Genomic DNA, 23853 nt, shown 5'->3' with positions numbered 1-23853 from the left:
AACTATAAAATCAATAATGCATCTTCTCTACTGTTATAAACAGCAACAGTAATGATGGCACTCTTTCTTGAGTCATTTTATGTGCCAGGCACATCAAAGGACTCTACTTATTTATCTTTTCACTTCATTAATTATTTTCTAAGTAGGCTACAGAGATTCTAAGATAAACCCTTTCACATTTTAACATCTCTGTAGCTGCATTTTATAAATGATATCTTAACTGGCAACATTATTTTTTCCCTTTACTCACTTATAAATAGAGAATACTACTCCCAATATTTATTTCAACTTATTGGTATGCAAAATAGCAGTGAGTCTCACTTGAAATGGCATTTTTTTTTTATTTGATGAAATGGAGTCTGACTAACTCCTCTAAAGAGAGCATCAGGCCCAGAATGGATAGGTTGACAGTGGATTGAAGCTCAGGATTCAAATCTCAGTGTCCTGGATGAAGTCTGTACTACGACCTGCTCTGCTAAACTCCTCAATGACTCCCACTCACTGTGGGCATCCATGGGCAGTCCTGATCATGTGATTCTTTTTTTTGAGCCACCAAATCATATTATGAAGAGGTGCTATTCATATCCCCGTGTGTCAGTGGAAGACCCAGACCGAAGAGTGCCATGTGCTTTGTCCTCAGTCACCTTCAACTAAATGATGTTTCCAGATTTCAATGGACTGTGGGTGATCCCCAAATGTTGTGACTCTTGCAATTTTTTTGAGAGACAAATCTTAGTAAGGCAGAGTTCAATGCACAGCTGGGAAAATTCTAGAAGACCAAGATCAAGTATTTGACCCACATGTCTTCTGTTCTAATTCTGTTTACTTTCTCTTCCTAGGATATTCAAAAGGACAGCTGTGAATCCAATCATAATATTACATGTAAAGTTGGGTATCCTTTCCTGAGAAGCGGAGAATCGGTAAGCAGGTTGTACAAAGTAGATGTGTAGTCAAGTGTGAAAAGTGATATGCTCAAAATCAAATGTAAATCCTTCAAGTGGTAATTTTGCTTGATATAGATGAATAAGGTTGATTTTAAAAATTTGAATCCTTGGAACCAAAACCCAATTATTGCATGAGTGAAATGCAAATAACAAGATAAAATTAAAAGTCTTATTTAATAGACTGGAAATGAAGAATTCTGATATTAGAGTTTTCTATCTAGTAAGCTTTGCTGGATTATGGGGAAAAGAATCTTTCAAATAGATTGGTTCAGGACTTCATATAGAAAATTACTGCCTTTCTACACTTAAAAAATAATATCCTCATGAGATATAATTCACATTCCATAAAATTCATAAAGAGCACAATCTAATGGGTTTTCATATATTTACCAAATTGTGAATTGTACAATCATTATCAATTTTAGGTTATTTTCACACACACACACACACACAAAATCCCATATACCTCACCAATTGCTTATCTTTTCCCCTAAACAGTTCCTTTACTAATCCTAGATAACTATTCATCTACTTTATTTCTCTATGTTGTCTATTTTGGAAATTGCATATAAGTGGAATTATACTACATGTAGTCTTTTGTGACTGGCTTCATTAAGAATGCCATTTTCAAGGTTTTCCCATACATAAGTAGTTCATTCCTTTTAATTTTAATTTCAATTTCAAATAACATTCAATTGTGTATATAGATCATATTTTACTTATCCACTCATCAGTTAATAGGCATGTGATGGTTGATGGTTATTTCCACTTTTTGGCTACAATGAATAATATTTGCATACAAGTTTTATTGTGGACATGGTCAGTTCTCTTAAGTATAAACCTAGGTGTTTATTGCTCAATTATTTCTTTAGAGAGATGCCTATTCATATCTTTAATCTACTTTTATTATTGAGTTGTAAGAACCCTTTAATTATTCAACAGTCAAGTCATTTATCAGATATATGACTTGCAATTATTTTCTCCCAGTCTATAAGTTGTCTTTTCACTTGATTCTTGGTTTCCTACAACAAAGTTTTTACTTTGTTGAAGTGCAGTTTATATATTGGGTTTTGTTTTTGTTTTTGTTTGTTTTTTTTTTTGGTTACTCATGCTTTTGTTTTCATATTTACAAAGGCTTTCTCTAATCCAAGGTCACAAAGATTTACTCCTATGGTTTCTTCCAAGAGTTTTATGGTTTTGACTCTTACATTTAGATCTGTTATCCACTTTGGTGTATAATATGAAGAACCTAGCTTCATTCTTTGTGAATATCCAGTTGTCTCATCTTATCTGTAAAGACAGTTCATACCCCCATTCTTTGTCATGACACTCTTAAAAGAATACTGAAAATATATGGTATAATCATGCAAATCTCATGACCAAGGAATTCTAGTCACCCTTCTGTAAATAGTGCTAAATTGTATGGATGGTTGCTGATACTTAAAGTTTCCATGTTAATTTTAATTTTGGTTTTGATTTTGACCACTTAGTGATTGCATTGTTTATGATTATGATCTTGTAAATCTTGATAATAAAATAATAGAATGTACCTTCATGGGGCCTAGTACTGGCTTATGATTGATATATGATTTTATTAATATAATTTGAATAAAGTACTGACAGTCAATCTTAGTGTACAAGGGATACCACATACATTTAAAAGCACATGGAAAGCATCTTATTCTATTTCTAAGCTGTGATGAGAATTTTTATATTTCTTAAACAGATAATTTGAGTATACATAATATCACTTATGTAAATGAATGTATAATCAAAGAAAAACATTTTGTCTGTTACTAAACCAAAAATATGTCCTTTTTTCAACAGGTAACTTTCAAAATATTATTTCAATTTAATTCATCTCATCTCATGGAAAAAGTGATGATTCATTTAAATGCAACAAGGTTGGTTTATATGTGTGGATTAGAATATGTGCATGAGTGTATATAATTTTCTTTCATGCGTTTAGAATATTTTGCTTCATAGAATCACAAGGAGTGGCTCACAGTTTATTTAGTACCAGTAGAATTCGAAGGTAATGAACCACTTTACCTCCCAAAACATCCTTAAGAGCAATTAACAAAATAAATGATCATTTAATAGAAGTCATACATCTAACCACTGGTTCTATGAACTGTAGAACATGTAATTACACATCACTTTATATGCCAAAGTTCATTTAAACTTATTTAAAATTTTATAGCCTCAATAATCCAAAAGCTTTTACTGGTTTATTTATTGATTGGCAGATCAATGTCAACTGAATCATGAGATTAACTTAAAATTTTATGATACCCATTTGTAGTTTAGTAAATGTTCCAAATCACCCAAAGCTTCTGAAACAGAACATAGAAGTAGACTAAAAATTGCTCAAGACTAAGGAAATTGAAGTAGTGGCTTACCATTCTTTTAAGTGTCTTTACTTACAAGTCATAATCTCCCTGAGATAAAGTTCGATTTTTGTTGCTTTATTCTCCAGTGATACCATAATTATCCAATAATTACTATAGTAACTGACACCTAATAATTACTAAATAAACATAAAGTTAATGAATAAATAAGAAAATGAGTTAGTGGACAGGTTAATTCTATATGGTCATTCCAATTCTACTTAACATTTATTTGACCCCTATGGACAAGATATTGAATCAGTTACTATAGGAATGTAAAACTTAAATGGCATGACCCTCTTCATGGGGTAAATATTATAGTAGGAGGCTGAGGCTAGTATACAATTATGGTACCACACGTAGAATAAGGAAAAGTCATTACAGAAATAGAAACCACATGTAAGAGACTTAATGGAGGGTGAAATTACATCTCTTTGACAGTGTGAATGTCAGAAAGTTTATCAGCAAGATTATAATTGGGTCAAACCTTAAAGAAAGGATAACAATTCCCAGACAGAGAGGTGTATGGATTGCACTGGTGTGACTTTAACTTTTGCTACACTTCTAAATCAACCCAGAGACTTTTAAAAACACGCATCCCTGACCTCCCTTCCCAATCTTAATAAAATATTAAGAATTCTACTGTTTTGTCCCTTTGTATTTAGTTGCCAAAATAAACTTCTCTTTCAAATTCCAGAAATGTCTATAAAAAATGTGCCTTGTCTGAGTATACCGTTATTTCAATTCCAGTGACAGCGAAGAACCTCCAGAAACCCTTTTTGATAATGAAGTAAACATTACTATCCCAGTAAAATATGAAGTTGGACTACAGTTTTACAGGTAGGAGGAAATAGTGTTTTAAGTTGATGCTTTTCTTAACCTGTGACTCTCAAAGTGTTTCCCTGGTCAAGGGCATCAGAATCAACTGGGAGCTTATGAGAGGGGTAAACACTCAGATCCCTCAGCCAGAGCCCAGACATCTGTGCTAAATAAGCCCTGCAGGCAACTATCATGCATGCTGAGTTTGAGGACCAGCACACTAAGTAACCTAAAATGTGAGCTTCAAATGGTACTGGGTTGTGTTAGTTGTCCTGTCTCAGCATTCAAGAGCAAGTGGAAACCTAGGCATCTGTCCCAAAAGGTCATGTCTCAGGGGTCACCAGCACATCATGGGCGTCACTGTCATGCTGAGAGTTATTATCAGATACCCATTCAGGATATCTAAGATCAGATTATTTCTTGTTGATAAGTGCTATTTAATTTCTTTTTTGTTTTGCTTTTTAATTTTTTTCTATTTTTACCTTTTTACACCATAAACACATTTTTTTACATCATTTTTCATTTTGTGCATTTTTCCAGCTCAGTTGCAATCCCCATGGGCCTCCCATCTCCAATTCACCCATGTGCCATCACTATAGTCCAGGATAAGCACTATTAATTTCTTCTATCAGTCATAGACTGTTTTCCTAGGAAGTTCTCATCTGTGCACACACCAATCGTGTTCACCAACTTTCCCACTATAAATTCCCTGGCTTGAGCAGCTCTCTAATTTTTTCTAAATACACAAAATGTATACAAATAATATTTAAGCATCAGCAGAAAATTTATTCTAAAAGTCTTCTCATTTTCTTAATTTATCTTCTTTAGCACTTTCATTTTGTTGATAACAGACCACAAAAATAAGAGAATTATAGGCTATGCATGTAGATTTTTTACAAATATTATTTAGCACTTAAATTTATTGGCTGTTTTCTATTCAGCTACATCTCCTTTTCTTGGTACACTAACTTTGTCTAAGAATTCTCCATTTACTCAAAATCCATATTTGAAATTGAAATGCAGCTTCAAATATGTTTATATTATATTTCATTCTACAAAGTTCATCCAAAGAGAAAATAAAAATTTTAAGTTTAGGCCCTCCCTGGTGGCGCAGCGGGTTATAAAGCACAGCACTGAGAAGCTAAAACCACTTCCACATGAGTTCGATTCCCGCCTGGAGGTGACCACATGGCGTGGCAGACCTCTCCTGACCCGCCCACTGCTCCCCTCAGCAGTGTACTTCGTCCATCTGCTATTCTGCTCCCCACTCTGTCTCTGGTGAAGCCTCTCACCGCCCCTGAGCCTCTGGCCTGTACCCCAGCTCTGTATGCACAAATAAATAAATCTTTAAAAAAAATGACTTAAAAAAATTTTTAATTTAGCAAAATTATAGCACTTTAAATAGTGAAAAGGTAATAATTTTTATAAGCCATTTAAAATTCATCATTTCTAGAAATACCAAGTTAGCCTGATTATTCCCTGAATATAAGCAACATTTGTGAATTTGGGAATTTTTTCATTGGCAAAATTTGTATTTTAATTTAAAAATTACACCTTTTTCATCTTAAGGCAATATAAATATTAGTGGCTAAATTATATATACCTTCTCCCTTGTCTCAAAGATTGAATTTCAGTTTCACGGTAAAAGAATTCATCTCTGATTTGAAACTTTCATAGGATTACCTAGTATAAAGAAAGAAAAAGTATGAAGTTAAATAAAAATGAAACTTTGTTATGTGTTATTTCCCTGCCTATTAATTCTTTAAGCTCTGCAAGTGAATACCATATTTCTATTGCTGCCAATGAGACAGTCCCTGAAATGATTAATTCTACTGAGGACATTGGAGATGAAATTAACATCTTCTACTTGGTAAGAAATCACCTGTAAATTAGTGTTATAAATGATTATGTGTAAGTGTATACATTTTTTAAAAGTATTAATAGATACATGAACATGAATAGAACATGTTGATGCATAAGTTATTCCCTATATTTCAGCATACTTTTATTATTTCATTATTTTTTAAAATTTTATTTAAACTGGTAATTATACTTTGAAGCTATTTTCAAGCCTTAACTCTTTAATTTCCTCCAGTAAGACACAGTTCATGAAAACAATTTCCTAGATAAAATTAACTATGGAACTAAATAGATACTACCTATAAATGTGTATACTTTGTTTCACTTCTCAGTATTACTGAGAAGAGAAGTTAACTAAAAAAAAATAATTATGACTATTTCAAATTGTCGTGGTAATATTTTCCTTTACTTGATGAATATATATCTGATTCTGATTATTGCTACCTGTCTTATGTATTGTACTATAACTTATATTCCTATTACCACTTTCTTAAGTTGTATTCTTATTACAAGATTTATATTTATTTTTGAGTCTTTCTTAATGAATTTTTCATTATCATGATACAGAAACCATGAAGCTGAGCCAGACTTTTATTTGAAGTAATTCCTACTCATGAACATTGACTGAACTTACTGTCACTATAGTAAAGGACAGCCCAGTTCAAATGTTTGATTTAAATATGTATTAAAAAATTATGAAATCATGAAACATTATTATAGGTGAAGTGGTGTTTATCCCTTTGGGTATGATGACAAAGACAGTTTTACAAAAGAAGATAATGTATATTCCAAAGTGCTTTTCATGGATTTCATTTGTGCTTTTTGCTGAAATTCTTGGTTCACAATTTAACTATTAATTAAAAGTCAAAATATTGCATAACACAGAAAGGCTACTGTTGAAAGAAAAAAAAAGTTGCAACTCTTTCTTTTTTTTTGGCTCACAGATTACAAAAAGTGGACAGTTTCCAATGCCAGAGTTTAAGCTATCGATTTCATTCCCCAACTTGACTTCTGATAGCTATCCTGTCCTGTACCCAACTGGATGGTCATCTTCTGATGTAAGTCATGTGTGCCAAGGAATTATGGCACTACTATTACCTTTTCCAGTTTTTTTTTAAACATTTTTATGCATGCCACTTGTTTTGATGAAGTGTTTTACCAAAATAAAGTGAAGAGTCATTTACAAAGCTACAAAAAATATTAAGCCCCACTGGGTATTTAACTGATGCATTATTTGACTACAATTGCTGTGGTAACAAACTACCCCAGACTGGGTGGCTGAAAACAAGAGAAATGATGCTCTTACAATTCTGGAGGTCTGAAGCCCAAATAATGTGCTGAGAGTGTTGGTGCCCTCTAGAGGCTGAGAGGTAGAATCTATCACTACAACTCTCCTTTCTTCTGGTGGCAGCTGTCAATCTAGCTTGTAGTCTTATCTCTGCTCTCTTCACAAGACTTTTTTCCTTGGGTCTCCCTTTCTATTTTCTACAAGCACACTCATCGGAGTATTTTAAGCCCACTCTAAACCCAAAGTGATCTCACCTGGACATCCTTAATTTAATTGCATCTTTAATGGTCACATTCACATGTTCTAAGTGTTAAGACCTGGGGAGGTCATTGGGCATTACTGTTCAATCTATGGGTGTGAATTTCAGATCACTGTTGACTTATTCCTTTAATGTTTACTACAACATTAACTTGATGAGATGAGAGATGAATAAACAACTCTGCAAAGAAATTTCTTAATTACTCCTAAGCACACACAGCTGTACCTCAAACAGTATATCTAATCTAATCTAATCTAATCTAATCTAATCTAATCTAATGTTGCTGAGATTTTAAGTGAAATGATACAACAAAAATAGGCCCTGAAATAACATTGCTGTAAACTGGGATATTTTTCTCATCAATGTTATAACTAAATAACATTGAAGTACATATTGTTTATGATCTGCTGTACCGTCACTTATCCCAAAAATAGCACACTGACAACATTGAATGAACCTATATGGCACTCATTTATTATGATTCAGTCCCTAAAACATTGAAGATTACAATAAATGTTGATTTATTGTTATTTCAGAATTTGGTTTCATGAATTCGACAACCTGTCTTCAGATATTTTCTTCAAGGTATTTCAGAAACCAAGAAATATCAACAGTGATAGTTGACTTGTGATACTTAATAATTTTATAAAAATGCAGGTCTTTGAGAATCTGTACTTTTCCCACAGCTCCTTACTAACCGTTATTCTCGAGACCTTTTATCAAGGATATAAAGAATCCAGGGTGGGGAAATTTTAAGTGGGGAAATTTATTAGATTAAATTTAGAAAAACAATACAAGAACCAGCTACCAATATGGCATTTTAGAATCTATAGGACTACTTATGTTTTCCTTGATACAGACCAAATGTCATACCCTTGATGTGAAGAGACCCCGAAAATATTAATGGATGAAGCATAAGTGCAGATAAAAGATCCTCTTTTTTATCATTTCATAATCCATTCAGATGTGTTACATTGAATAACAAATGCTAACTCTTCTTTTTCCTCAGTAAGACTTTCACTTTCTTTTTTTTTTGGCATTATGAGAATTTACAAATTAATATTTGATGAAAACAATAAATTAATGAATGTATTATTTCTATGACAATAAGTCCAACTAGCATCCTTTCTTTCTGTAACCGCCTTACCACTATATATTACAAGTGGCATGCTAACAGTAATGGCAGTTTGGAATGGGTATATCTGGTGCAATAGTTTTCTCTGTATTGCACACCTAAAGAGATGGATACCCATATAGAAAAGTGATGGTAATACCCAGAGTCTTCATGTCACTGTCCCCTCTGACATTCTGATGAAATATTTTCACTTTCTAGAATACAAACTGCAGACCCAAAAGCCTTCAGGATCCTTTTGGTATCAACTCTGGGAAGGAAAGTCCTAAACCTAAATATGAAGTTCTCAAGAGAGGCACAATTCGGGTAAGCTCAGATAAACAAGGCAAATACTAATATTGCTTTCCAAGTGCATTAATTCAATACTGACTTAAAAATAACTATCTTAAATATTTCAATATAGTTTTTCATATCAAATGTCAAGCCTACTAATGTATAACTCTGGACATTTAAACAGGACTGTAGGACATGCAAAGTTGCTACCATCACATGTAATCTGCTTCCTTCTGACATGAGCCAAGTGAATGTTTCATTTATTTTATGGAAACCAACTTTTATAAAAGTAAGTGGTTATATTCCTCTTTACAATTATTAAATTGTACTGACAAATACTTGTTCATGACTTAATATATATAAAGCAGAGTGCTTCTGCAGAAAGAACATAAACCCTCTAAAAACTTTGGAATGAGCCCAAGTTCTACTCAACCAACTTCTGGGTCTGTTAGTAAGGTATCTTCAAGTTTCTCTTCCACACATACGCCATTTTTCAGTCTCTCATATCCTTTTTCTTTGTACCTCAAATAAGTAATTACTCTACAGTACCAAAGTTTACACTTATATTACTATTTGGGAACTTGGTTAAGGCAAAGAACTACAGGATGGTAATCCTTGATACTGTGAAAAAAAGACAGAGCTAACAGACTATGGACTCACTGTGTTAGAGAAGACTTTATAAAAATTTTGGAGGGTATCTTTTAACTTCTAATAATATCAAATCCACCTGACAACAAAGTGCTTCTACTATATTTTTGTATCATTTGTTTCTGTCCTTAGGAAATACTTGGGTAATTACATAAAATTTCTATTTTCAACTTTATTCATAAAATTGCTATTTTTGCAAATCACCGATTGTCTACTATTGGCAACATCATGTTTTATCCTAAACAAAATCCTCTATAAGCCTCATTACCACAAGATAGCTATTTCATACTGGCTAGATGACAGGTAGACAAAGTTTTGAGGTTTGTTTTTGCTAAGGATAAATATGAGTAGAAGTTGCCTAGAAAATTTTTCCATTCTATAACAAGGACTGAAATAAGAACTTGAGTACAGAGGCAAGTGGGTACACACCCTTTATTTGATACCTCCTGTTCCACATGGATGTTAACAAAATCAACCTTTTTAATCGCTCAGAACAATCTTAGTTTTAAAAAATCATACTAGTCAAACATAACTGGCTTTCACTATGATTAGCATAATATATTGAAATTAAATCCTATTTTATTTTCAGGCACATTTTTCCAGTTTAAATCTTACCATAAGAGCAGAACTCCAGAGTGAAAATACATCATTAGTTCTAAGTACTGGCAATCAAAAAAGAGAGGTAAGTGCAACTCGAAGTTTTGAAAACATTAGATATTTCACCTGGAATTTTGTGACATGATGTTTTATAATTGCTGATCCTCCCAGAAGCTGTGCCAATCTCTGTAAGTGGCAAACACTTTTTGCTTCAAATTATACTTGATTAGCTGCAAGTGTAATTTCAGTCTTGTTCATCCTTGTAAGAAACTTGGAAAAATCATGATATTTACAATTAATGTGCCATGTTTGACTTTATTACTTCTATTTTCACAGTAAATAGATGTTTCACTTTAGCCTTAATAGCAATGATGCATTTGCAATTTTCCCCCTTAAAAAGTGACATTATAAAAAAGCAGTTGACATGTGAAGAGCAGTCTAGAGAAACAATTCCTTCACAAAAAGTGTCTTGTGCACTGAACAGAAATACATCTACATATCTATATGTAAATATATAGTATATGGGTTTCTTCACTTAGTCATTGGGAGGTTGGAAACAAAATTGAAGTGTCATTCCCTATTACAAGTTTATGCTGACTCTTCAATAAAAATAGTGTTTTCTTCTTGGCATTTTGTAAAATCAGGACACAAAACACATCATAGTTTATTGGTACTTCAACCTCTTCTTTGGGAAGAGTTTAAATAGCCCAGGAGACTATTATGAGTCAGAAAGTTCTATTTGGAAGCTACCTAATATTTAGGTATCATTTTAGAATTTCTTACTTCAAAACTGTTTAATTGAAAATTATTCCAGTGTCATTTGCCTCTAATTATATTTACCTTGGCTTTTTTCACCTTTAAAAAATATATGCATATAATACACATAGTATGTGAAAAATATATGCATATGGTATTTATTTACTTTATACAGAGCACTTCCCAATAAATACAGATGTTCCATACACAGAAAAAACAAAATTACACCAGAGATCACCATAAAAATATGCTTAAAAATAGTATATTTGATTCCTATGTATGTTGCATTAAAAATTTATAAGTAGATTTATTTGTCCTAAACATTAGTTCCCCATGATACTATTTATTCTATATATTTTTTTTATTTACACAGAACTGGGGTACAGGCCAGAGATGCGGAGGGTGAGAGGATTCACCAGGGACAGAGTGGGGAGCAGAACAGGCAGATCGACGAAGAACACTGCTGAGGGGAGCAGCGGGCAGGTCAGGAGAGGTCTGCCGCGCCATGTGGTCACCTCCGGGGCAGGCGGGAATCGAACTCATGAGGAAGTGGCTTTAGCTTCTCAGTGCAGTGCTTTAACCCGCTGCGCCACCAGGGAGGGCCTTATTCTATATTTTTAATCCCAAAAGAAAAAGTGTATCTCTAAATTATTAAAATTGCTAAAAGTAACCATTTTCTAATGATACAATCTCAGAGAAGCCACTGATCCAATCAGACCAGTTTCTGTACCTGCTGGTTCAGAAAATTGTTTCAGATGTGTTGAAAATCTGTCTTGAAAGTTCTTTTTCTGCATGTATCTACAGTACTGCTGTATAGATCTGTTTTCACTGTGTATCAGCAGGGACCTGCCTGGAGTGATCTAAAGTGCTGGATCAGTATCTCTATATGCAAATGTCTACTCCCTTTACCTCCTGTTTTACTATTGTTCACCCCAGGTTAAGTTTTTGTGATGATCCCTGTAAAAGCAAATGTCTTTGACCTTTACCCTGAACCTATTTTCTTCTCAGAAATTCAAGGGATGGGACACATACAAGGGAAGTCTGGGCACTCCTACTGGGAGAACTTCAGTAATTGGAATACTAAAAGCTAATATACAGATGTCAACCATAATGTGGCACAACTGAAAGTTATGCAACTCATAAACCTGTATAACCATGATAAATACCCATTTTAAAGAAGTTTATTACAGTCAAAAACTGCTTGATAGTTACTGACCCAGGAGCAAGTCAACTTGAAAAACCAGACAGGATAGTCTAATGAAGAGCACTTGTTGTGAATATATGCACAGGTCCACTTATCTGTGTGCTCGGGATCTGAACATTTTACTGTATAAAAATGTCATTTCAATTGTTGGACAACAACAGAAAAGTATATTACAATTAGAATAAGACAATATACTTGGATTTTCCTATGTCGATAGCCTATGGCTGTTCCAGCCTAAACTCATGCTATGGTGATAAGGCACTTTCACCAAATAATAAATCTTTAAAACATATAATACTTTTGCTGCTTCTTTCTGAGTTAAATTCACTCCTACCCTTCAGTATTCCTATTCATAGACTCTTATTCCTATGCTCTTTATGTATAAATTTTGGAAGGATAGATGATAAATAATTCTGGTAATAATAAATTGGAAATGGCCTTCCCTGATAATGCAGCAGGTTAAAGCACAGCATTAAGAAGCTAAAGCCACTTCAGCATGAGTTCGATCCCCACCACAGTGATGATCCTCATGGCATGGCAGACCTCTCCTGACCTACCCGCTGCTCCCCCCCTCAGCAGTGTACTTTGTCATTCTGCCTGTTCTGCTCCCCACTCTGTCTCTGGTGAATCCTCTCACCACCCCTGCACCTCTGACCTGTACCCTAGTTCTGTATGCATAAATAAATAAATTTTTAAATAATAATAATAATAAATTGGAAATGGTTAAAGATTAGAATATTTGAAGGATATCTTAAGATACAAACTTAGTGATTTCTCTGTATGTAATAATGAGAGTGAATACACTGATAAAATTATGGCCTATAAGAACTGAATATACTGGTAGTTCTAATAGATGTTTTATCGATGTTTATCAATCTTGTTTAATAATTTTCAGCTTGCTATTCAAATATCCAAAGATGGGCTACCAGGCCGAGTGCCATTATGGGTCATCCTGTTGAGTGCTTTTGCTGGCTTGTTGCTGTTAATGCTACTCATATTAGCTCTGTGGAAGGTAAGTACCAAAGTTTCTGTGACTTTCTATTTCAATTATAAAATAAAATTGTTGAAATAGATTATGATTTATCTATGCTGAGAAATACAGTATCATAAATATTGAAATTGTGACAGACAAAAAATACAGCTCTCAAATATTGTACAGTTTGATCCATTTTTGTAAAATAAAAATAGACTCTCGTAGAGGCTCGAATATTGGGGACATTTACATGTATATAACATTGGAAATTTTTAATTAAATATACATGATTGATATGGGCCAAGAACAATGAACTCTCTTTTATGGAAAAAGTAAAGAATGGATTTGCCATTTGAAGAACACATAAATGCTAGATTCACATTGGATTGAGACCCTTTCTAATCATTGACTTCTGTATATCTTACAAATCAAATGCTTCTTTAACTATGTCACATTTTAAATAATTGATGTGTGCCCAGATGAGAGATTTACATTTAGTAAATGTTTTGCTTAAACTCAAGTGAAAGATTTTTCAAATTCTTAACTGTATAATTTTCAAATTAAGCAGAAGTAAGATGAAGCATTTAAAGTAAATTATGAAGAACAAAACCTATAGAAAAGTTTAATTTAATGTTTTCCCAACTAAACATCAGGCTGACATTTATTCTAGCAAATATCATCCTATTTTTCACCCACATTTGTTAAATTATGTTTTAACTAAATTACTCATTTTTGTAATATCCAAACAACAAAGTTGTTATTCAATCAAATTGTTTAATTAGTTCCTCCCCCACTGAATTATCAAGTGTTCCTGTTTGTTCTGAATCTCCTATAATAATTAACCTCCTCTATTGAGGATTACTCTCAGAGGTGATGAACTAAACTATGTGAAAGCTGTAGGACAGTAGCATTTAGATTAGTAAATAGAATCCAGAGTTATCCTCCAGCAATATTCCCAAGACAAGCTTCTCCACCCCCTCCAAACCTCCAGCTGCTCCTCTTTCTTTACAGGGGATCAGTGCCCTCTCTGTAATACTGAGCTTTACCACACTGTGGTACCCAAGGCCTGGTTGAACGGTGTCTAGGGTGTGTATAGCATAGAAAGGAAGCTTGATTTCTCTCAGGATAATCTTCTCTTCTGAGTACACTGCTTCTCCATATAGGGTAGGAAACTACTGACAAGAGTTACATTCTCCCTAGCCTCATACCTCTGTTTAAAACAAATGAGTTTCATCAGTCTGTTTTCAGTCACCCATCTGAAAAAAGACAGATGTAAAAATAAACATATTCTTCCATCCAATAAATGTCTTACTGATATAATCTGATGACCTCTTCTGTTTAGACTCCAAGGAATGTTTTTTAACAATCTTTGGACTGTCCTGACCCATAGGTATAGTTAGTTATCTCTTCAGTGGAAGGACTGGCAATCGGAATTGGGGTTCTTATTGACTGCTTCCCATGTGCCAGAAACTGTTTTCAGCTTTCCACTTGAATAATAACATCAACCATATGAAGTGGATAGCATGATAACCTATTTTTGTGCATATGGAAACTCAGAAATAAAAAGTTAAATAGGTTTTCCAAGACCTCCTGGATTGTCAGTTTGAGGGGTTAACCCCTTCACTCTGTTCTCACTAGCTTTATTCAGTTTTAGCATTATAGACTTTTCAATTAGTTTAATTACATCTTATACTTAAAGACACTGAATCAAAGAGAATATAAATAACCCTGCCAAAATTACTAACCAGTAAGCTGTAAACAATGGCCTTTCTACAAATCCATCACTTTCCCAGTATACCCCAAAGCTACAAGCTATGGGGCAGGGCTCTTTACTCTGGAGCTCCAGGAATTGTTCTTTGTTCAAGAGGGTCATGAACTCTTACATGAATGGAAGTATTTGGTTTTGAAATAAAAGGCTCTGGTTGGATGCAGACTTTCAGCAATTCCATTCCATCAAAGATTCATTGCCCCTTCTCCTGCTTTAAAGCCATTTGGAACCTCCCTGACGCTAGAGGGCCACTCTCAGCCACAGACATCACTTTATACTAATTAAATCTATAATAGACGTCTCAGGGCATTTCCCATCTTCCTCCTAATTCCCACAATTCTGGAAATCTATTGGACTCCCAGTTTGAAACTCTGTTCAGGAAACAGGCCAAAAGATGTCTAGTGGAACGAGATTCCATTTCAAAGGACACTTTCTTTGTATCTTTATCTTGTAGTATACATCATAGAGGTTAAAGCTTGACAAAAATCACAGTAGCTCCTTATTACACTTGGTCTTGAAGGGAGACATCGTGCAAGAGACACAGTTTCAATAGATTGAAAAATATTTCCTGAAATATGATATCACACATTGAGGTAGAAACCCAGACAGACCACGATGACCAATAGAACAGAATGAAACCCACACACAGAGGGATGCGGAGAGCAAAACTTTCCTCCCTCACAGTGGGACCTCGTACTGATGCCTGAAGTCCTGTGCTTGATTTTTTTATTAATTCTAAAATTAAAATTTAGAATTAAATATTCTAAAAACTTGCTTTTCACCCAACATGTGTATCTTGGAGGGGAACAATGATATGGATGGATAGCAGTGCCATTTTTAGTCTTTTATACTTTAGGATGAATTTATTCATTCAACATTTATTCCATATTATAGTCATTAGGTGCATTTTCCACCAGGGAATGTTTAATGAAGTCCTTGGCCATCCTCTGCCAAGATCCTTTGGTTTTGGGTTAAGGGAACATAAAGAGCATCACTAAGCAAATATGGAAAGAAAAAGAGTAGAAGCAAAAGCAAAGAGTAGAAGAAAATCTGAGGGCTAAAAATAAACTTGTTTCAAATTTTGGCGAGTATTATCCCAGCCCAGATTGAAACTACAAACTAGATTATCTCCAGTCTAATCACCCAGCTTCCTCTAAAACCCCAATGTCAAAAGAATTGGTTGGATAGAAAAGTTTGAATAACAGTAGTTAGGTTTTTAAATAGTATGTTTAATGTGTAGAAGCAAAAAAAAAAAAAAAAAAGATCATGTGCTGTGGGGCAGCAAAGAAACAGCTTATAATTCACCACCTGCATTTCTGAAAGCCTTGTCTGGTGTATTTCTGACTCAGGGCATGCAGGCACAAGTTAAGAGCCCTAAGTGTTTGTGAATCCAGAGCTTTTATAGTTGGCACAGAGGAAAGACCTGGGACATGTAGAGGAATTGGAATTCTAAGGAGGACAAATGTGTTGTTTTTTTTCAATGTTCAGTTTTCTTTTGTTTGCAGAACAGGCAGTTCTACTTTTTCCTTATCCACCACTGACTAGATTCTGGCAGGGTGGAAAACAAAAAGCCCTCAATAAAGGTCCCCAATGGCCTCTGCAGTAGCCCTCGAGCCCTGTTGCACTTTGCTCCCCAATCTTCCCTTCCTGTCTGGTCACCTTAGTTCCACAGTCAGATTTCTGGGAGGTTTTTGGTTTGATTTTGACTGGGTTTTTTGTTGTTGTTGTTGTTTGTTTTTTGTTTTTGCTTTGGTTTTCTGTGTTGCACGTGAATGGAATCATGTGCTGTTTGTCTTCCCCCTTCTGACTATCGTTGCTTGGTGTGATTCCCCCCATGTGGTCATGGGGGGAATTTCATCTTTTTCTGGCTGAGCCGTGTTCTTTTGCGTATATAACCACTTACTATGCCTTGCTTGGTGATTGGTGCTTTCCTCCCACTAGGCTCTGGCCTTTTTTAGAGCAAGCCCCTTATCTTATTAAGATTTATGTTCAGCGAGCAACTAGGATATGCTACGTAACCTTTGGACATGTACAAATTACCTGTTGTAATTTTATTTCCAATTTTATTTCCAAGGAGAAAAGATGGTTTTTATAGCATAGATCAACCTAGGAGGGTAAGGAGCTTTTAATGGAAGCAGAAATACAGTTCTCTGCTTTCAAAGTGCATATTTTTGAACACTTACTCCTCTGACCCCTCAAGTATTCAATAATTATTTTTAAAAATATATAATTCCCTTGTATGATTTATTCTCCTTCATTATTTAAATCATATGACGGCATCATACTTTCAAGAACTTGGCTCATTGTCTTTTCTTGAACTATTATAATCTGCTATCAAATTTTTAAAAATACATATTACAAAACCCAGTTTTCTTAATTCCTTTTTAAAAATACGCATTTTAGATGAGATTATTACAAAGATCTCCTCCAGCCTCCTATAAATGTTTTCATTAATAATTCTGTATAATAGGAAATAAATAAATGAAAGCACTTATGATTTTTATAAAGCCTCAAATGAAAGCACTTATGATTTTTATAAAGCCTCAAATCACAAAACATAATGAAAACTGACCCACAGTCACCCAATATGTGAAAAATGTTGTTTCCTCAACTTCTTTTTCATATCCAAATGATATCCACATTTTTTGTATGTGAAAAATTTTGTATTTCCTCAACTTCATTTTCATATGCAAATGATACAAAAAAGTCATTTTTGTAGATATGCTGACATGTTTAAAATTAATGCAGGCACTTCAGAAATCTCTCTGGCCCAGGACCTATAGTGTACCTAACTGTACCCCTTGCCAGCACTAGTGATCTTAGCCTGTAACCATCATTATTTGATGGAAATTCTCTCTACATTCCTTAATTTAAAAAAAAGATGGTAGGAAATTGGAGAGAATGCTGACTACAGTTTGCAGTTTCCCAATATTTTCCCAGACCCCTTTAAGTTAATTCATGACATACATGACGTATTTAACCAATGAAAATGTTAAAAATAACAATTTGATAAATGTCATTCCTTGACATGCAATATTAATTCATAAGTAAATGAAAGAAATGTCCCTTAATTGAATAACATATTATTCAATTAAATTTTATCTACGGAGAATAGTGTTTATTATCTAAATTAAAATAATTATGTCATGTTTGCTATTTTCTTAACAGATTGGATTCTTCAAAAGACCGTTAAAGAAGAAAATGGAAAAATGAACTATTTTTCAAGAGAAAAAAATAATTATTGAAAGATCTAGTCTCAGGTTTGCCTCAAATATGTGACAGAAATTTATAAATATAATTAAAGACAGTCACATAACTTTATGTAATCCATCAGGGATTAATCACTCAGAAAATGACAGATCAAGCAAGATCCAAAAGTGATACCATAAAGATATGTTTTATAAAATGATGAAAAATATTTTTCAATACTCATTTTTGTTGAGTAAGCAAAATTAGTGTTTTGAAGATGGAGAATAACCTATATAAATGTTTATATATTAAATCACCACTCAAACTATTTAAGAAATACATCATATTTTTATGATTATTAAAGCATTTTCTTTCAAAGCAATGTAAATTAAGCTTTTCCCCTTGATTCCTGATGGATATCCACATTTAGCATGGCAGTCACGATTTGTAAGTGCCAAGAGAAAAATTACCTCCAAAAATCACTTCTCTCAAGTGAGAGTCTATATACAATATGGAATGAAAATAGAACTAACTCAATGAGAATATATTCAGCAACCTTGTGTTGGGTTTTGTCCTTGGAAAAAAAATTTTCCCAGAGTGTTTGGAAAATAGTGTGACTGAGCTGAAATTCAATCTAGAATGGAAAATCAAGAAAGACTTTTTTACAGAACACATTTAATTTTGATATGTCATTCTAAAACTCAAAATTGTTTTATATTGAAAAACATGGCAGTGTTTTGTTACAAAACAAACAAACAAACATGTTATGAATGCAATGTGCAAAATGGTTCCTGAGTGATTGATTGGAGCATGGCAGCATAGTTAGACCATGAAATTCTGAGGTCATCTTTGCTGGGAATCTTTTGAATATAAGTGGTTCTAGTATAGAACACAAAATGGGACGTTGCTTAACTCCGTGGTACATGGCCCACAAGCTGTGAGAGTGTCTGTTTTAAACTTTTTAAAGGTGTTTGTTTCTTTTTATGAGAAGACAGTATTCTATTTCAATAATGCATTCTATGCAGAAATCACTACATTTTGACTGTGATGTATCAACATTTAAATAGAATTCTGAAAATGTATTTTAAAGAATTTCAGGTTTGAAACTTTGCACCAACCAAAAGATGTCACACCTATGAGCTTCTCTGCCCTTGAAGTGACCATCATGGTGCCTTGGACTCTGCTGTAGCATAGGCACCTAGATTGCTCCATTTATTAGGAAAATATAAATGAATGAATAACTGTATAACAGCTGCATGTGTGAACTACTGCTGTAACGTTTGCTGATTCTGCAACTTTGTCCCGCTACACTTACAAATTCTGATTTACAATCATCCAGAAAATCTTTGTCTCAAAAAACAGCAAATCAACAGAGAAATGAAACGCCTTGGGTATAATTTTTTAAACTAATTTCCAAGGAATTTTCTGGAGACTCAGAGTCAGCCTACCTCATAGCTCTCCAAGTCAACATCTAATATCCTCATGGTCAAAGCCATGTGTCTGGGGAGGACCGAGGTCATCAGTAACTGAAAAAACGCTAATTATTTCCAGAGATTTGGTATTCTATTGCTAGCTTGTCATTGTTCAGAAATGTCCAGTGGAAATTCCTTCAACTCAGCTGCCTCTCTGTACTTTCTCTCTTACTTTCTCAACTTTTAACTTCTTTCTTCTGCAAGTTCCTATCATTTTATCAATATTATCAATGTACCTGGCACAATTTTTAGCATGCCATTCCTGGTTTTGAATATGAACCAAATAAGGCACTTCTTGATTATTATAATTTGTTGAGGTTTATGTGTGTGTTTGTGCATGTGTGCATATGTTTATAAACACACACACCCACTAGTAGTAGAATTTACAAATGAACATGCAAAAGCTACACCAAGAAAATTTGACTTATCCACTTTTCATACAATTTTTTCATAAATCTTTAAGTTTAGTTTATGCACTGTAATTACATAAAAATCAGGTTTTGATTTTTACAAAAGAAGTTCCAAAATAATTTTGTACAAATATTCTAAAATAGGTAATAATTAAGTAATACACTAATTGCCATCATTTTCTTTTAAAACATTTAATAAGATGTGTGAATGATATTTAAGACTATGAGATTAGTGGACAAACTAAGTTACAAAAAACTTTCTTTTTTAAAAACTTTGTTTTTTTAAAACACTTGATCATTTATACCACTGTGAACTGAACTATGTATGGCATATTGGTAAATACTGGCCCTCCTCAAGAAAGAAATTCTCTAATTTGTATCTTGTGACAATTTCTATAGTCTACATAATTTAGCCATCTCCATTTTCCAGCTGCCAAAGTAACCCTAACCCAGTTTGCAAAAATCGTCAAAAACTATCTGTCAGCAATCATGAACCAATATGAGCTGATCTTAGCCTATTGGTGAGATATATGGTAGGTGGACAGATGATTGATTGATACATAAACTTGTTGTGTGTGTACATACATATATATGTGTGTGTATGTGTATACACACACATATATATACAAACATACAATATAAACATTTCAAATTATGCTTAAAATGTTGATCTCAATCTCAATAGATATACTGCTATATAATTACTTATTCTTCTATTTCAATTTATAAAATTATGAACTTCCTTTAATATTGATGAAATGATAGGAACATGTAGAAAGAAGCAGGGAAATGTATATATAAAGTGATGCAGTGAAAAAAAATCACACTTCATCCACAGAAAAAAATTATTTCACTTTCTCTAGGAGTCCAGAGTTCTGGAATGATATTTTGAAAAGTCATTCTTTTAAATATTTCTAATCTCTATGATCCAACTTGAACGTCAGTGGTCCAATTTCTTCATTGTTTTCTCTGAGCAATAGGATCATGAATAATCTCTGAATATTTTCCATACCATAATAGGAATTGAAAAGAGCTTATGGTAGTGTTCTTATAAAATTTGATATTTATCAATCATAATAATTTTACCTATAAATGTGTGTATATATGTACACATATATCTTTGTATGTATATGCATTCACACACATGTGTCACCTTTTCCTTTTATAAAACCAATGTCTAAGCTCAATTGGAAAAGAAACATTTGTGCCTAACGGAAATAGTGTTGCATAGTGACTAGTCAAGCTGGGTTTTAGCAGAGGCTGTGGGAAACCCTACCTATATTCTCTCTAGGTATCCCCCAAAGACCACAGCTTGCACTGTGTAAATGGCCAGACACTACACCCCTCCCCATAGATCTCTGGAATGTACTTTCCTATAAAATAATGTCTTTGTGAATCATGCACTCTACTCCATGTAAATCGACTCTCTTGCTTTGCACAACATTGAAAAATCTAGGGAAGACCCTAAGATCAGCAGATGGGCCAGGTGCGATCATATTATTTCAAATAAAGGGCTTCTGTCAAATTGGATCAAAAACATGGATACTATGTATTCTGTTAATTTGCTTTGTAAATGTGAACACTTCTCAAATCCCTTCTCTAGTCTCCCCTAAGGGAGATTTTCAAGAAGACTACTGGAGAAAAATCTGTTCAAAATGTGCGCTCTGTTTGCTGATAACTGGTAAGCTTCAATGAATGGCTCATTTGTACGAGATTGCAGTCCTCAGTTCTCCCATGGTGTTCTGAAGAGTTGGCATGGTGGAATGTAGTGGGGATAAAATGCAATTTACTGCAACAATGGGACATCTTTAAGAGATTAACCAGCTTTTGTAGGAAACTGTCAGCATCTGTGCCAGTGGGCAAGTGATCTCCATCAGCACCCCCAACCCCCATACTCACCCAAGGAAATAATCTAAATAATCTAAAGAATGAAAAGGACTAAAATCTTCAAACTGGCCTGTCTACCTTTTTGACTAAAATATCTTATTTCACTGTATCCCGCAGACTTTTTCATGCAGGCACAGCTGTGAGGTGGGTCATCTAGGCCTTATCTAACAAACTGCTGACCCAAATCCCTTTGACACAGAACCTGTGAAACTACCCCTGGATGTTAACTCTGCAGTGAAAGGAGAATGGCAGTGTCTTACAGAGGGTGAAAGGCTGCCACCTCCCTAGGGGGAACCCTGTTTGTGCAACACTAGTGTGTAGAACATTAGAGAGAAAACCTCAAGTTGTAATTTGATAAGCAAGTGAAAAAATCCAGTAGCCACCTTTAACCATCACCCTTGAAGAAGCATAAAGGCACATGTGTAGACTTTGAAGCCCCAGGTTCACTGTACTTCATGACATCTAGCATTGGAGGTCTGGCTCTGCCCTGATAGGGATGGATCCTCCTCACCATAAATGCCCTGACCTAAACCTCGGAGTCCACTCTGTCCCAGCCATTAGCCTCCCTGAGCCCTTCCTACACACATGCCTCAGATAATACACATAAGCACATCTTGTGGAAATTTTACCATAACATGAAATATGGAGTTATCACTTACAATGTTAGACACCTTGCTTTGAAATCAGTTTTTTTTTATTCTCCTTTGAAAATATATTAGAATCTTTCCCCCGTAGCTAGTAAGTTCAGAACTATACATAAGACTTCTTGCATTTACCTGCTACCAGATTGCAGAATTGTAATGCCGTGAGTGCTGGGCCGCAAGACCCAGAGCCCATTTGCAGGATTTCACTGCCTTCTGCCTTCTATTGTGTTCTTCTCAATTGCACAGGGGCGATGACTTGTTTGGATTTGAGGCTTCCCTGGCAAGACCATTCTAACCATTGGCATTCTCGTTGGTGAGCTAACACAGCATGGAAGTCACGGCAATGAATTAAAGACTAGTGACGTGACTGTGATTTTGTTGGAATTTTCTGTGTTTCAAGTAACTTATTTATGAAAAAATGATAAGTCTGGAATGGTAGCTCTTCTGCAAAAGACTGAGATTAAATGTCCATTCTTTTATTTCATTTGCCCTATCTTTATAGTTGGTACAAAATTTTAAAAAGAAAACTTCCAAGCAATACAGACTGGAAGTCAGTTGTCCTCTTGAGCCAGCCCCTGGCGATCTTATTTATTCCCACTCTCAGAGATAGAGTTCAGGTGGGGGAAAGGAAGTGACGCCATTGTTGCTCTCCTCCACAGAGTAGCCAGGCAGAAGGAAGCCACCATGCAGAACTTGACTGTGGCTTCTCAGAGACTGTGGCATCATATCCAGAGCCAGGGGCCATCTTTCTGTCCTGCCCCTGCAGCGTTTTGCATCTTGAGAGACAGGGAAAAAAAAATGGGGAAGGAAGAAGCAGATGAAGTTATTTATCTTGTATGTATACATCTTTACTCCTCCAAATACTGTAAGCTCCCTTAGATGGCGTCATGCCCACCCACAATACTAACACATGTACTTTCACAAAGTAAATTGTTGATTAAATAAGAGCAAAAGTATATCTTTACCTGTCTATAAACCAGGACTAATTTCCTGGAGCTTAACACACTTTGGGCTCAAGTGAAAACAATTATTTGAGGCAACAACTCAGACCTTCTGCATAGCAGAACCTGTTCACACAGGACATTCCAACACTGAGTGCTTAATTCCGGAGACATCTCCTGTACTTCCTCAGCATGCTGCAGTCTGCTCTGCAGTCTTTACTAGGAAAAGTTGGCCTGTAGAGAGAATGGTCTACTATGTATTACTACTGTGAGATTGTAAAATTGTTCCTGGACAGTGTAAAGAATTGTATCCATTTTATTCAAAAGAAAATTGTTATGTATAAGGGTTGTCCTGAAACGTGTATCATTCTCACACCATTAAACCTTTCTGTATGGTCT

At 34.5% G+C, this 23853-nt stretch overlaps 1 protein-coding gene across 2 annotated transcripts in view; it reads left to right on the top strand.

Annotated features, from left to right (window-relative positions):
• Positions 1–20063, top strand: part of ITGA1 (integrin, alpha 1) — a 147500-nt gene extending 127437 nt beyond the window's left edge. The window contains exons 20-29 of one of the 2 annotated variants that reach the window (XM_004678330.2): positions 840–920; positions 2772–2848; positions 4085–4174; positions 5921–6023; positions 6958–7071; positions 8894–8998; positions 9150–9254; positions 10203–10295; positions 13066–13182; positions 18080–20063. In XM_004678330.2, the coding sequence (XP_004678387.2) occupies positions 840–920; positions 2772–2848; positions 4085–4174; positions 5921–6023; positions 6958–7071; positions 8894–8998; positions 9150–9254; positions 10203–10295; positions 13066–13182; positions 18080–18124 (930 nt within the window). In that variant the 3' untranslated portion in view covers positions 18125–20063. Of the gene's footprint in view, positions 1–839; positions 921–2771; positions 2849–4031; positions 4175–5920; positions 6024–6957; positions 7072–8893; positions 8999–9149; positions 9255–10202; positions 10296–13065; positions 13183–18079 lie in introns of those variants that run through there. The other variant, XM_012721859.1, reaches the window with a different exon arrangement.
• Positions 20064–23853: the final 3790 nt, after the last annotated feature.

This window comes from Condylura cristata, unplaced genomic scaffold (genome assembly GCF_000260355.1).
Source record: "Condylura cristata isolate star-nosed mole 26May11 unplaced genomic scaffold, ConCri1.0 scaffold00007, whole genome shotgun sequence".
NCBI classification, from domain to species: domain Eukaryota; kingdom Metazoa; phylum Chordata; class Mammalia; order Eulipotyphla; family Talpidae; genus Condylura; species Condylura cristata.
This window is presented reverse-complemented; position numbering and strand designations above follow the sequence as displayed.